General features: G+C 43.8%; 1 protein-coding gene across 1 annotated transcript in view; it reads right to left on the bottom strand.

Moving 5' to 3' along the window:
• Positions 1-4,334: 4,334 nt before the first annotated feature.
• RS1 (retinoschisin 1) overlaps positions 4,335-14,973 on the bottom strand; it is a 32,834-nt gene continuing 22,195 nt past the window's right edge. The window contains exons 2-6 of the mRNA XM_077344253.1: positions 14,553-14,578; positions 13,208-13,313; positions 10,204-10,345; positions 9,580-9,775; positions 4,335-5,134 (exon numbers count right to left, since the gene is read on the bottom strand). Coding sequence (XP_077200368.1) covers positions 4,982-5,134; positions 9,580-9,775; positions 10,204-10,345; positions 13,208-13,313; positions 14,553-14,578 — 623 coding nt within the window. The 3' untranslated portion in view covers positions 4,335-4,981. The remainder of the gene's footprint in view (positions 5,135-9,579; positions 9,776-10,203; positions 10,346-13,207; positions 13,314-14,552; positions 14,579-14,973) is intronic.

The raw sequence follows: 14,973 nt of genomic DNA, 5'->3' as shown, positions 1-14,973 counted from the left end.
TGTGGTATCGTTACTTCCAAGGATAACCTGGAAGCAACGGCTCCAGAAACTTGTTGATCTTGGACAGTTCTGAACAGGCTTCAAGACCTTGTGAGAGATGCAGACGTTGTTACATCAGTTGGGAACAGTGACCACAATGCTATAAAGTTCAGCATTCAGATCAAGGGAAAATTACACCTAAAATAAAAAATGGTAACATTTGATTTGAAAAGAGGAAACTTTGCAAAAATGAGAGGAATAAAAAAAGGAAGCTGAAGAGGAAATACAATAATCAAAGCCCTAGAGGATACTATTTAAAGCACACTAACTGAAGCTCAAATAGAATATATGCCACAGGTGAGGAAAAGCAGTGCCAAGTCTAAAAGAAGGCTTGTCAATTAAGTCAATTAAGCTATAAAAAGTAAAGAGGCTTCTTTTAGATAATGGAAAGTTTGCCCCAATTGAACCATAAAGGTAAAGGTATCCCCTGTGCAAGCACCGGGTCATGTCTGACCCTTGGGGTGACGCCCTCTAGCGTTTTCATGGCAGACTCAATACGGGGTGGTTTGCCAGTGCCTTCCCCAGTCATGACCGTTTACCCCCCAGCAGCAAGCTGGGTACTCATTTTACCGACCTCGGAAGGATGGAAGGCTGAGTCAACCTTGAGCCGGCTGCTGGGATTGAACTCCCAGCCTCGTGGGCAGAGCTTCAGACTGCATGTCTGCTGCCTTACCACCCTGCTCCACAAAAGGCTCTTAACTGAAACATAGGCTCTGTCAAAAGCCTATGTCAAAAGTCAAATGTAAGTTAATAGTTTGGCATGAAAATAAAAGATTTTGAGGAGTGGGTTGCTAAAAACATTTAAAAAATATATATCTGGAGTCGGAAAATAGCCAGATAAAGATTGAGGCCTTTGGATGATAAAGGAATAAAGGGATTTCTAAAGGAAGATGGGGAGATTGCAGAGAAGCCCAGTGACTTTTTTGCTTCTGTATTCACTGTGGAAAGAGTGAGGCATGTAACCATGCCACAGTGCCTATTTTCAGGAAGGGAGTCTCAAGAATTGAGCCAAATTGGAGTGACTAGAGATTAGATTCTAGACTTACTGTGGAAATTAAAAACCAATAAGTCTCCAGGTCCTGATGCCATACACCTGAGAGATTTTAAGGAACTTAGATGTGAGATCATTGATCTACTAACCTGTATACATAACCTATCACTAAATTTAACTGCTGTACCAGAAGACTGGAAGAGTAGCAAATGTGACACTAGTATTTATAAAGGGGTCCAGAGATGAACTAGGATATTACAAGCCAGTCAGTCTAACACTGTACTGTAAACTGCACTGAGCCTGCATGCAGGAGGGGTGGCCTGAGCAAATTAGTAGAAACTGTAAACAAAGATAGAATGGTTAGGCACAAACCTTCTGAGGGAAAATCAGCATGGCTTCAGCAAAGGGAAGTCCTGCCTTACCAATCTTTTGGAGTTCTTTGAGAAAAGGGAACAAGCATGCAGACAACAGGGACCCAGTAGACATTATATACCTGGATTTTCAAAAGGCTTTTGGTAAGGTACCTTAATAAAAACTCCTCAGTAAACTTAGCAGTCATGGGATAAGAGGATGAGTAGGTTTATGGATTAAGAACTGGTTAAATAACAAGAACCAAAGAGTAGGAATCAATGGACAGTTCTCACAATAGAAGGAAGCAAGCAGTGGGGTCCCACAAGACTCAGTGTTGGGACTGGCACTATTTAAGCTGTTCATCAGTGATATGGAACTGGAGGTGAGTAGTGCAGCAACCAAGTTTGCATATGATAGAAAATTTTTCAGGATGGTGAAAAACAAGGCTAACTATGAAGGACTCCAAGAGAACTTCCACAAACTGGGTGAATGGGTGACAACATGGCAAATGATGTTCAATGTTGATAAGTTTGAACTGAAGCACATTGGGAGAAAAATTTCCAAATTCAAGTATAGGTTAATGGGATCTGAGCTTGCTGAGACTGAGAGGGGACAATGTCTTGGGATCATAGTGGACAGCTCAATGAGAGTGTCAACCCGGCAGACAGCTGCAATGAAAAAGGCAAACTTTATATTAGGGACTGTTAGGAAAGGGATTGAGAATAAATTGTAATGTTGTAATGTTATATTGTAATGTTATAGGTCAGTGTTGCAGCCTCATTTGGAATAGTGTGTACAGTTCTGATTCTATATCACAAAAAGGACATTGCAGAGTTGGAAAAAGTACACAGGAAGGCAACCAAGATTATTAGGGGGTTGGATCTGTTGCATGGAACACCATGGCCAGGTAGTCCGAGGACAGTTAGGGCACTAGTAGCCTAACCTGGTGTAGATGGAAAAACACCACTTGGGCTACTTTTGTGACCTAAGACTCTATAGATAAGATCACCCCCACAAGTACAGCCATAAGCTGCACTCCATCCAGGCAGGAGAGATGCACTTCCTGATCCTGTCCCTTTCTACCCAGCCAAAATCTTGGAGGGGTTGAGTTTTAGCCAACTCTTCCTGAACCATCCAGATACTGCTTCCAAACAACTGGCAAACGTTTCCGGGAGGAGTTCAGCCGACCATCCATCAGGAGATAGAGTTGGGTGTTATCCGTATACTAATGACGACTCAATCCAAAAGCATGGGGGGAAGAATTGCCCCTGTGGCACCCTGCAAGGGAGTGCAAAGGGGGCAGACAACTCTTCCCCCACTGCAAACCTTTGTGTCCAGTTATGTAGAAAGGAGACCAGCCATTGCAAGGCTGTCCCCCTAATCCCTGTTCCAGCGAGGTGATGGGCTAACAACTCATGATCGACAATGTCAAATGCTGCCAACAGATCTAGAAGCACAAGGATAACCAAGCCACTTCGATCCAGCTGATGTCACAGATCATCTGTAAGGGCGACCAGTGCTGTCGCCACCCCATGGCCAAGACAGAAGCTGGTATGGATCAAGAACCAACGTTTCTTCCAAGAAAGCCAGAAGGTGGCCCACAGCAGCCCTCTCAACTACCTTTCCCAGGAACACAAGATGCAATACCAGGTGGTAGATGGCAGGGTCCCATGGATCTAGCAATGTTTTTTTCAGAAGAGGGCAGGCCACTACCTCCTTAAGGCCTTCAGAAAACTCTCCCAATGTTGGTTTAGAAAAGTTTAGAAAAGAAACAGCTAAGAGAGGGCATGATGTAGTTTTTAAAATTATGCATGGGAGGAAGAGAATTGACCATATATTTTTCCTTCTCTCAAAATAGTGGAGCTCAAGGGCATCTAGTGAGACTGATGGTAAGTAGGTTCAGGATGGACAAGAGGACAAAAGGAAATACTAATACACAGAGAGTTATTAAACTGTGAAATTTTCTGGCAGAAGATGTAATGATGGCCATAGGAATAAACAACTTTAAAAGGGTATTAGAAAGATTAATGGAGGACAAGTCTATCAATTGTTACTAGCCATGGTGACTAAAGGGAACCTCCACATTCAGAAGCCTTAATCCTCTGAATCCAAGAGCCCGGAGGCAACTTCAGGGGAAGGCTTTGTCCTCCATGCCCTATTGCTGGCTGTCGAGACGAACTGGTTGGCCACTGTGTGAGACAGAATGTTGGTATAGATGGAAAATTGGTCTGATCAAGCTGAGCTCTTCTTGTGTTCCTAACCATAAAATTTCCAGCTATTTTTAAAGCTACTGCTGTTGCTTCTGTATTTTCCCTGAAAGGGACATCATCAAACAGACAACAACGCTTATTTTTTTTCAATTGTCCCCTGCCACCACTTGGAGTAATGGTCAGCAACAGGAATTTTGGGGCAGGAGACCACCCATTCTGACCATGGGCATGGATGGCCTATACCTAGCTTAAAAATATACAAGACACTATTCCATATATTATGAGTTCTTTCACATATTGATAATAGCTAAAAACAGATTCTTCGACACAGATTTAAATATTAATCCAATGTAATCAAAGGCTCATCCATGTGAGGCTCTCTTATTTACTACTGGTTTTGGAAAACAGCAAATTCCACTGAGATGTAAAATTTTTCTTTACACTGCCTTTGCAAAAGGCAGTAATACTAAAATGGGAGGGTTATACCAAAGTGGGAATGGAAAATTCCTGAAGGATTATTCTGGTTGGATTTTTGAAGTATTGGCTGGAGTGGGACCCTTAAGGTAAAGGTATCCCCTGTGCAAGCACCGGGTCATGTCTGACCCTTGGGGTGACGCCCTCTAGCGTTTTCATGGCAGACTCAATACGGGGTGGTTTGCCAGTGCCTTCCCCAGTCATTACCGTTTACCCCCCAGCAAGCTGGGTACTCATTTTACCGACCTCGGAAGGATGGAAGGCTGAGTCAACCTTGAGCTGGCTGCTGGGATCGAACTCCCAGCCTCATGGGCAGAGCTTTCAGACTGCATGTCTGCTGCCTTACCACTCTGCGCCACAAGAGGCTCTTGTGGGACCCTTAACCACAGGGAAATAGCATATCTCAAAGAACTGAGATATGAATTATGAATTCTTCTATTATCAGGAAAGTCTGATGGATAAAGTAAGGACTGACAACACTTCCTAGAGAAAAATATTTACTGGAGCACAAAAGATTTTACTTTCTGACATAGGTAATTCTGTGCTTTCATGAAACTTGGACAATATTAAACAAACACTCTTGTAAAAATACCATGAGTCCAAAAAGAGGGGAAAGAGGGGAAAGAGGGGAAAGATTTCATGCAACATTGATCATAATTTCAGAAAAAAATTCTGGGTCCTTCTACCACCTCAATTTTATTTTTAGATGAAAAAACTCTATTAAGCCTGTTGAAGTTGCCACTCATATAAATCACAGCAGAAGGTGGCTGAACGATGCTTATAATTCCTAAAGTACGTTGTGTACTTATCCTACATACTGGAAGAACCTACACAATTTATTCTTTGTGTTTCTATAATCCTTTGAATTCTTCCCATCATGTTCTTTACAGCGTCATGTGGTGCTGTCAATTCCACGTCAACCACACTTATTCATGCACTCAAGCAACTCCATCCTGATGGCAATGCGCACGTGCCAACCAAGTGGTATCAATCGAATGTAGCGGGAGATAATGGGGGGGCGCAGAAGGTTCTGCACAGAGGACGATCTGTCTGAATTCCCGTAGAAAACCTACAGAAAGCCAAATTGGAGGAGAGAGAATTAGTCTCAGTCACTACAAACAAATTGCTTCCAATGGCATGGTCCTTGCAGCTGTCAGGAAAGATTAATAATAATAATAATAATAATAATAATAATAATAATAATAATAATAATAATAATAATAATAATAATAATAATAATAATACTTTAATTTTTAACACGCCCTTCCAGTGCTGCTCAGGGTGAGTAACAACATTTCATTAAAACATTGTATACAAAAGTTAAAACAGTATTAATTTTCTAATATTCCAGACAGGGGTTATGGCATTTCTCCCAGTGGTTGTGAGGCCAGTGCTTATTGGTGGTTGAAATTTTGGGCCCCAATCATAAGCCTGGTTGAATAGCTCAGTTTTACAGGCCCTGCAGAACTCATTAAAGTCCTGCATGGCCCAGATCTCCCTTTGAAGCATATTTCACCAAGCTAGGACCAGGGCCTTTTTGGCCCTGGCCCTAGTTGAGGCCAATCTGACCTACTTTGGACCAGGGAACCTTATTTGATGTTGTTCTCCAGATCATAGTGTTCTTGGGGGAATGTAACAGAGAACCTACCTTTCCATAACTAAATTATGTTAATATACTAATAAGCTTATATGGGTGAGTAATATCACGTCTATATGCCCTATTTCTGGTTAACTATAGAAAGTACCCAATAACATAAGTGAACAGTAAAGACTATAAAGTTATGTTTTTAAATGGTGTAAAATATTTAACTCCAAATTTTTTCAGGTTATTCTTCCTGTTGATTGTCATCATACAGATGGCATAGAAATCTGTTCCAATGTAATAGATTCACTACAAACACAACTTTTAAAAATGATATATGGAGGCAGAAGACTGTATGCCATGCACAAAAACTAGATTACAACAGGTCAGTTCTGATCTTTGGCAGCCATCACCATTTTAGAGAAGAATTTTGCATTTTAAAATTCTGTGAGGCCTTGTGGCATTTGCAAATGGACAGATTTTTCTCTAAAATGGGATTAGCAACCATGGGTACAACCTGTGGCTGCCATAACATCGGCCCTCTGACACTACTTTTTAACGGGTACAACTATTTGATATGGCATATAGCAGTAAGTTTCTAGTGCCTTTTGCATATAGGCCTTTTGCAGGACTGCTGCTAGCAATCTGTTCAACTAGGCAAGTCAGAGATTGTGTCTTCTATATGCAAATCACATGTTTTAGCACTCCTACTCTGCACTCCTTCATAAGAGACTCTTAGCAGCAGAACAAACAAGAAGGTGTCATCAGGTCAACCCTCTAATAGTTTTCTGGAGTCCATAAACACTATGGGATCTATGGATTTATTACAAATCAATGGATTTTTCCCTAGGTTTACAATCTGCACCTGCATTAGCTACATAAACTAGAAGATCCATGGCGACACTAGGGCTTTCGCAATTTGTTGCCGGGCCCACCCATCATGCCGGCCACACACTCGACTTGATTTTCGGCGCTGGGATAGAGGTGGATCTGGATACAGCTCTAGCTGTGCCGTGGTCAGACCACTATGCCCTGCGGGCCCGGCTCAGGATACCACCCCCCCCAGTTGGGCGGCGGGCTCATTCTAGCCCGCCCGCGGAGACTCATGGATCCAATTGGATTCCGGAATGCTCTGCGGGACCCGATGCCTCCTGGCGACTCACTAGCGGCCTTGGTGGCGGACTGGCAGTCCCGCCTGACAGCTGCTGTAGATGAGATCGCCCCTAAACGTCCTCTCTGCCCTCGACTCAAACGGGCTCCCTGGTACACCGGGGAGCTACGGGAGAAGAAAAGGGAAGTGAGACAACTGGAGCGAGTGTGGCGGAAGACTCGCAATGAAGCTACGAGAACATCTTATCGCACGCTTATGAGGGCGTATGAGATGGCGGTGAAAGTGGCAAAACGTGAATTTTTTGCCACGGAAATCGCGTCCGCAAGCTCTCACCTGGCCCAATTATTTAGGGTAGTTAGATCCCTTACCGCCCTTGAGGGGCGCCAAAATAATAGCAAATTGGAACTCGGCCGTGAGGCATTTGCGAGCTATTTTGCGGACAAAATCTCGTCTCTCCGCCACGATCTTCCCGCCACAGTTAATACAGTAAACGAACTGGAGGCCTGTTGGCCGCCTTTGGAGGTGACGTTTTATGGCTTCAGACGGCTCTCTTTATCCAAAGTGGACAAGTTGCTGGGCTCGGTTAGGGCGACCACTTGCCCCCTTGACTCCTGTCCATCATGGCTCTTCAAAGGAGGCGGCCAGAAGATAGGAGGCCAGCTCAGGGACATTATCAACCTCTCCCTGGAGTCCGGGGAGTTCCCTGAGCAGCTGAAGGGGGCAGTGGTTCACCCTCTCCTGAAGAAATCTACGCTGGATCCACGGGACCCCGCCAGCTATCGCCCAGTGTCGCCCTTGGCGTTCCTGGGCAAGATGGTTGAAAGGGCCGCAGCAGACCAGCTCCTGACATTCTTGGAAGAAACTTTGACATTCGATCCATATCAGTCTGGCTTTCGACCTGGCCACGGGGTGGAGATGGTGCTGGTCGCCCTGTTGGATGACCTCCATCGCCAGCTGGATAAGGGCGGGTCGGCAGTGCTGGTTCTTCTGGACCTGTCGGCCGCTTTTGACATCGTGGACCACGAGCTGTTGGTCCACCACCTTGCCGGCACGGGGATACAGGGCACAGCGTTACGCTGGATACGCTCCTTTCTCCAGGACCGGACCCAGAGGGTTGCAGTGGGAGATGAGTTCTTGTCTTCCTATAGACTCCCTTGTGGGGTCCCTCAGGGTGCGGTCCTCTCCCCCAAATTATTCAACATCTTTATGCGCCCTCTGGCCCAGCTGGTACGGAGTTTTGGACTGGGTTGCCACCAGTACGCTGATGACACCCAGCTCTATCTCCTCATGGACGGCCGCCCGGACTCCCCCCCGGAACCATTCGCCAGATGTTTGGAAGCAGTGACAGAATGGTTCAAGCAGAGTCGCCTGAAACTCAACCCCTCCAAGACGGAGGTCCTGTGGCTGGGACGTAGGGGGCAGGACCAGGAAGCGCGCTTACCCACCCTGGCAGGGACACAACTCACCATCACGTCCCAGGCCAGGAACTTGGGTGTGACCATTGATGCCTCCCTGACTTTGGAGACGCAGGTCAAAAAAGTAGCGGGCCAGGCGTTTTTCCACCTTCGCCAGGCCCGACTATTAGCGCCCTACCTGTCCCCCAAACACTTAGCCACAGTGATCCATGCAACGGTCACCTCCAGAATAGATTTCTGTAACTCGCTCTACGCGGGCCTTCCCTTGTCCTTGATCCGGAAACTTCAGCTAGTGCAAAACGCAGCTGCTAGGGTCCTCACTGGTACATCTTGGAGGGCCCACATCCAGCCAATGCTGAGGCAGCTGCACTGGTTGCCAATTGCTGCCCGGATCCGGTTCAAGGTTCTGGTTCTAACCTTCAAGGCTTTACGCGAGTTGGGACCCACATACCTGAGGGACCGCCTATCGCCCTATGCCCCTCGCAGGGCCTTGCGCTCTGCGGGTGATAACCTGTTGGTCGTTCCCGGCCCTAGGGAAGCACACCTGGCCTCGACCAGGGCCAGGGCCTTTTCGGTCCTGGCCCCGACCTGGTGGAATGAGCTCCCGGGAGAGCTGCGGGCCCTGCGGGATCTTTCAACGTTCCGCAGGGCCTGCAAGACGGAGCTCTTCCGCCAGGTTTATGGTTGAGGCCGGGGCTGATAATAGATCTATGCCTCCCCCGGGGACTCGGGTTCTGGACCCGAAGCAAAACATCATCAGGACCTCCTCTCCACCCGCTAGTAGTGGGAGGGGGGGGGGAGTTGAGCTGCCATTCTTGCCATGCCGGCAATATTGGCAATGTTATTATTGTTTTATGGGGTTTTAATGGGGATTTGTGATATTGTTACCCACCACGAGCCGCAAGGGAGTGGCAGGCTATAAATCTAATAATAATAATAATAATAATAATAATAATAATAATAATAATAATAATAATAATAATAACAACAACAATAATAACAATAATAATAATAATAATAGTTTACATATATGTATCTTCTTTACTATATCAGGGTACACGTGTTTTACATAGCAATATGGAGTTTGCATCAAATCTGATGATCAATATTGCAGCTGGGTCTATGGGTGGAATCCAGACTAAATTATTCAGTGCCAGAATGGCACTTTCCTGCCCCTCACGTCACACCCACTGATCTTCATGAAATGCTGCTCCTGAAGGATAGAGAACCCTGATGAATGACATAATTGGAGTCAGCAGCAGGAAGGAGGAGTCAGTAGAAACTGCTTACTTAGTTAGGATCCAACCCCCTGAATACTAGAATTTCATCTGGAAAATGTCACTTGTCTTGACACTATTTGAGAATGGATGCCAAATTAGTGTAATTGTCACATATGCCATACTGACCCGGTTGTTTCCTGTCTGATCCTTGTAGTAGACCCAGTTCAGGTTCTCATCGGTCCTATACTGAACACTATATTTTGTCATCCATTCATCTGCATCACATCTTCCTTGTGTGAGAATCCCGGAAATAACTTTTATTTCCTTCAGGTCAATCTGCAGCCACTGGTTAGAGTCTTGAAATTTTGAAAGCCAGGCACACCTTTAACAGGTTCAGGAGAAAAATGCGGTAGATCAGGTGAACGTTGATGGAGAGCAGAAGATTCCCAGCTCTTCAAAATTTACTTTCATATCTGCCAGTGTCTAAGTCATCACTGACTGTACAACACACTATAGATCACATTTTGTTGTCTTCTCTCTATATGCTATGCCCTTCAAACTTTAGAATTCTTCTACTTTCCTCATGACACCAAGAAGGAGAACCCAGGATGGGATATGAAGATAATAATTAGGGCTATTGAAATGGAGCCAACTATAGGACACTGTACCCCAACCCATTGTGGACATTTTGGCAGTGGCACAACTACTCAGACATTTTTGTTTGTTGGAACTTCACACTTTCACTAAATATTTAGCAGTACTTGATATAAAATAATAACAAGACGTAAGATAGGATATCTCTCAGCTCACCCAAAACCTTGTCCATTAAGCCGTGCTTTGTTAGCAGTCCATGATGTATACCATCCTGTGTATTGTTCCGGATTGGCACAAGTTATCTGATCTGAAGTTACAGATCCAGACTCAAAACCAAGTGGCTTGTGATAGGGACATTCTGTAAGAGAAATACAAGCCATTTATCATAACTCATCACAATCTCCTCAAAGTTTTTGAAACTTGCCATTACAAAAGACAGAACAGAAAAAAGTAAACTTACTAACAGGAGGAAGTAATCATTTTCTCTCGGATTTGTACGTGTTTCAGTTTTAGTAGAGTTTAAAAGTTTATCAGGGGAAAGGGAACTTGGAAAGAGGGTTAACATTTAATAATGTTACTTCATATATGCTGGGAACTCAAAGCAGAGGGTTGAATCCAAAGGACACTTTCTGCTGCTGGAATGGCAGCAGTTCCTGAGGATTCCTTCATTCTCACTGCAGGCCACTAGGCTCTATGAAATGCAACTCCAGTGGGACACCATGCCAAGAAAACATGGTGGCATATATCTGCAATAGAGCAGAAATCAGCACAAATTATTGATTGATTTGATTTAAATTTGGACAGCCCCTTTCAGTGAACTGTCTGAAAGCACTTTACATTTCTAAATAACACCCACATTAAATATCCCTTCCCTTCTCTTGCATTCAACCAAGAATCTGCTAGACTGATATATTTGCTTTTCTATCCTAGTTTGTTTGCTCTGCTGCTTTACAATATGGAGGGACATCTGCAAAAAGTGGGAGGAGGATTGTGCTAGAAGTAAACCAGATTTCTTGGAACATGTAATGATGCAACCATGACAGTAATGTTAAAAAGAGGCTGGAGACCACGTCACATGGTCAAACTGCAGAGCAAAACCACAAGTCATGAGAAGTGCAGCCACTGCTGTGAGCATGTGGTTGCCATTACGGAGGCAAAGGGGAAGTCTGGCAGGAAGGGAATGGCTCGTTCCTGCTCAGCCAGGGACCAACGGGAATGAAGCATCACATTGCAAGAATGTGGTGCAATGTGGCCAGGTGGCAAGCTTGGGACCAGCTTTAAAGGGGGGCCCAGTTCAGATTTCCTACCTCTTGCTCACCATTGCCTGCTGGATATACTCTTTCGCTTCCCACCCTCCCATCCATTAATTTTGTCACCTGTGTTTCTTATATGTGGGTTACTATCCTTAGAAGCTTTATTTTGTTTGTTTATGTGGGTTATTTTGTCATAGCTGGCGGTCATGTTGGAATTTAACATTTGGGGTGAGGCCTGTGCCTGTGTGCTGGCTTCCACCAGATGCAGGGGCCTCCATATGAGGCTGTGCACATGCCAGTGGGGGAGCTGGCTGCCTTGTGTGGCAGGTTGGCTTGGGGGGGAGCTCCAATAGAGGCTGACCCCAGTTGGGCTAATGATTCTGAGTGTTCCAGCAGAACACTGGAAGACTCCTCATTATTTTACTGCAACTGCTATAAATACCCTTCTAAACTAAAATAGAGATCCACACACCATGCAACTAGAAACATTTTAAAATTGAAAAGAGGTACAGATATCCCAAATAATTAAGCAAATTGCATTGGGAATATGAGAGGCTGCATTTATGTACCCAGCCACTGAGACATTATGCAACTGCTGCATTTTCTTTAATTATAGAGGGACATGTTGTATGACAGAGGCTGCTTCCATATGGTGAGGGTTCTCCATTGCACATTCATCATCCCTGCAGATTAGAAGCCAAAGGAGGTTCCATCATGGAAACTACAATGATCACATGTGTAAAACTGAGCAGTGCCACTTTGTGGCTGGCTCAGAGGTGTGCAAGAAATTTTATTTTTAGTAACATTAATCACAGTAACAGAATGTACTTAAGGGGACACCTTCTGTTTTAGAGAAGTGTTATAGACAAGAGATTACTAAACATATGTCTGGAGATTGCCAGGTCAAGTCAGTTAAATTATTTAATGAGGTTACCATTGACCTTAAGAAACTACATCTGTACTATGCAAGCTCTGCATACCTTTTCCCCTCTAGGAAAGCTTTTACAACCCATGCAACTTTTCTTCCAGACTTTGAAGGTGAAGTTCCTACTTGGCTACATCTACTGTTTGTTTTTGTGTCTACTGCAGGCAACCATGGGCATTAAAAAGTAATTCCTACTCTGTTTAGATTCAGATGTTCAAATAATGCAAGTAGCTTTAACATCAGGGGTTTATCTGGGAACTTTTCTTCCTTTCTGTCTGTTACAGATGAATTCTGAAAGAAGATAATGCCTAGCATGTCTGGAAAAATACAAGAAAATGGTCATGAAATTTCTTTCTACCTCAATAATTTTCTACAATGAGCATCATCTCTATTTATTTATTCCAAATAATTAATGACATTGTGAAAACCTATATCAGTCTATCCCATCCTTCTTATTGGATACCTTGCTGTGTCAAGTGGTGTCTACTTCTTTAACTACAGAGAAGTTATTAAGAAGGATGTCAAGCTGTGATGTGAGCATCACTAGGAATAATACACTCAGTAGCCTTTGTGCTCAATTCATAGTGATGGTGAGAATTTAGAAGTCCTGAAATGGCCTGGGCAAAAGAAGTTAAGCTCCATCACAACTTATGGTATAAGTCTCCAGTACACCATAGCAGCCTTATGGGTACAAAAAGTAGTGTCTTTAGTGGCTGCCTCTTAACTCTGGAATTCTCATCTGTGCCCAAAATTAAACCTGTTTGAAGTGATCAGTGCTAAGGAGGGTGTAAAGGCTTGGAACTGAGGTTTGTAAAATAAGCAACTATCTAAGGGTTAGATCCTATCATATGTGAACATTCCCAGCTTTCTTCTCCTTCTGTGGTTTCATCTTTAGAAATGCTGCCCTCTAGACTTCCTGAAGTTGTGATGGGGTCTGCAGTTGGAGGGGGGATCAGCAGTCCCTGACCTCCACCAGTGTAAGTAGAAATAGATCATGTGATCCAATGCTGTAGGTGAAGGCCAAATAAATAAAACAGCGTACCTGGCATGCACTGTGGACTGTTTGTTCCAGTGGACCATACGGAGTTGGGACTTCCTTGGCAATCACACTTGCAGGCTTTACTGTGCCAGTGTTCCAGTCTGTCATCCTAACACCATACAGAAGACACCATCACTCTGGCATTCAACTAATAGGCTTCTGTTTTTCTGGGTCCCTACTCATTGCGTAAAGTTCCAAGGTAAACAAATGTAAAACAGTGTTTACAGGGCAGCGCTTGGCACAGAAACAAATGACAGTTCAAAGTTCATCATCATTGTTCACATCATTGAAATGGAGGATGCTAGGAGCAAGCTCATGAACATTCTTCACACTTAAGTCCAACTAAAGCCATTGAAGAAAATCCAACCTTTAAAAAAATTACAAACAATTTCTTTTTCATATCAAGAGAGTTCCTGAGATATGTTGCAATTGGGTATCCTACTCTGTTTGGGGGGTTTTATTATTTTTTGTAATTAGGATGGACCACCCATTTTTCCGAAGATATTAATAGTGATTAATTGCAAAAATAATTTATTGTACCATTCCCCAACATATGTCAATTAGTTTCCTAATATTTATGTTATTTTAGTATTTAATTGTTTTATGTTGTACCAAGGTTTGGAAGGACTTTGTGTGAGAGGAACAACTTGATCATTGGGAAGGTGAAATTGTGGGCTGATAACCACATCTTCATGACAGTACAGAGTATTGCACAGACTGTAGTTTCACGGGTATCAGCTTGACTAGAGTAGCTTGGAGGGTGGGGAAGGGTCATATAGACTCCTTTCTATATCTGTAATGTCCAAGTAAATAATTAAGCAATGTAAAATAGGGTTGAACTAGACTATACAATTCATATTATAAAATCCCTTTGGCTATTACAAGCAGAATTGCTCTCTGCAAATATCTGAACTCATACTTAAGTGGCACACCCAGAAGGAAGCAATTCAAAAAACTTTGTACGCAACTCCAAGACAGCTTCCTAAACTCAGTGGAGTCTGCAAGGGCCAATGATGAAAATGTATCTCTCTGGATGCAGGATCCCTTTTGTACAATCTCTCAAGTTTATACCACACTGGTGTATTGACATTTTGGAAAATGTGTTTGTTTGAAGCAGCTATTTGATAGGAGGATGCATTCTGGTGCTGTGTGAACACTCGTGGGATGTGTTGTTAAATATTTCTGGTTTTAAAATACCAGAACTTACCCTATGGCTGAGCAACCTGAAAGCAAATCTTACAAAGGGCTGTTCTCCCATTCTCTTTGGTGAACAGTGAAGAATTCAGCACAAGACAGGGAAAAGTTCAAAGGCATCAGGAGGGCATCCATATAACAATGAAGCACTTACCTCAGCAGGTGACAAGGCTAGTGTGGCTACACAGGACAGACGAGCCCACAAGGGGAAGAAAGAACAAGAAAATGGCAGTTATAACAATTGCAAGTTGTGGCAATGGATAATAAAAGGTGCTAAAATTAATCACATGAACATACATTGCAGTGTGATGGATGTCAAGCTACATACTCTGTTATTAGCCCCTGTAAGGAAAATTACAAGCATCTGGTTTTGCTTTCCTTCCCTTTCCTTTAATACAAGCAGCCTTGTATCAGCTTCCATTAGCTAACCACTGGTCCCCAACCTTTTTATCACCGGGGGCCGGTCAATGCTTGACAATTTTACTAAGGCCTGGGGGGAGGTAGTCTTTTGCTGAGGGTCATCGCCATAGCCACCTGAGCCCGTTCCACTTGCTTTCCTGTTGGTGCCCCTGACT

Source organism: Paroedura picta, chromosome 6, assembly GCF_049243985.1.
Source record: "Paroedura picta isolate Pp20150507F chromosome 6, Ppicta_v3.0, whole genome shotgun sequence".
Taxonomy (NCBI): domain Eukaryota; kingdom Metazoa; phylum Chordata; class Lepidosauria; order Squamata; family Gekkonidae; genus Paroedura; species Paroedura picta.
Note: the sequence above shows the minus strand (reverse complement) of the source record. Positions and strands in the feature narration are given on the sequence as shown.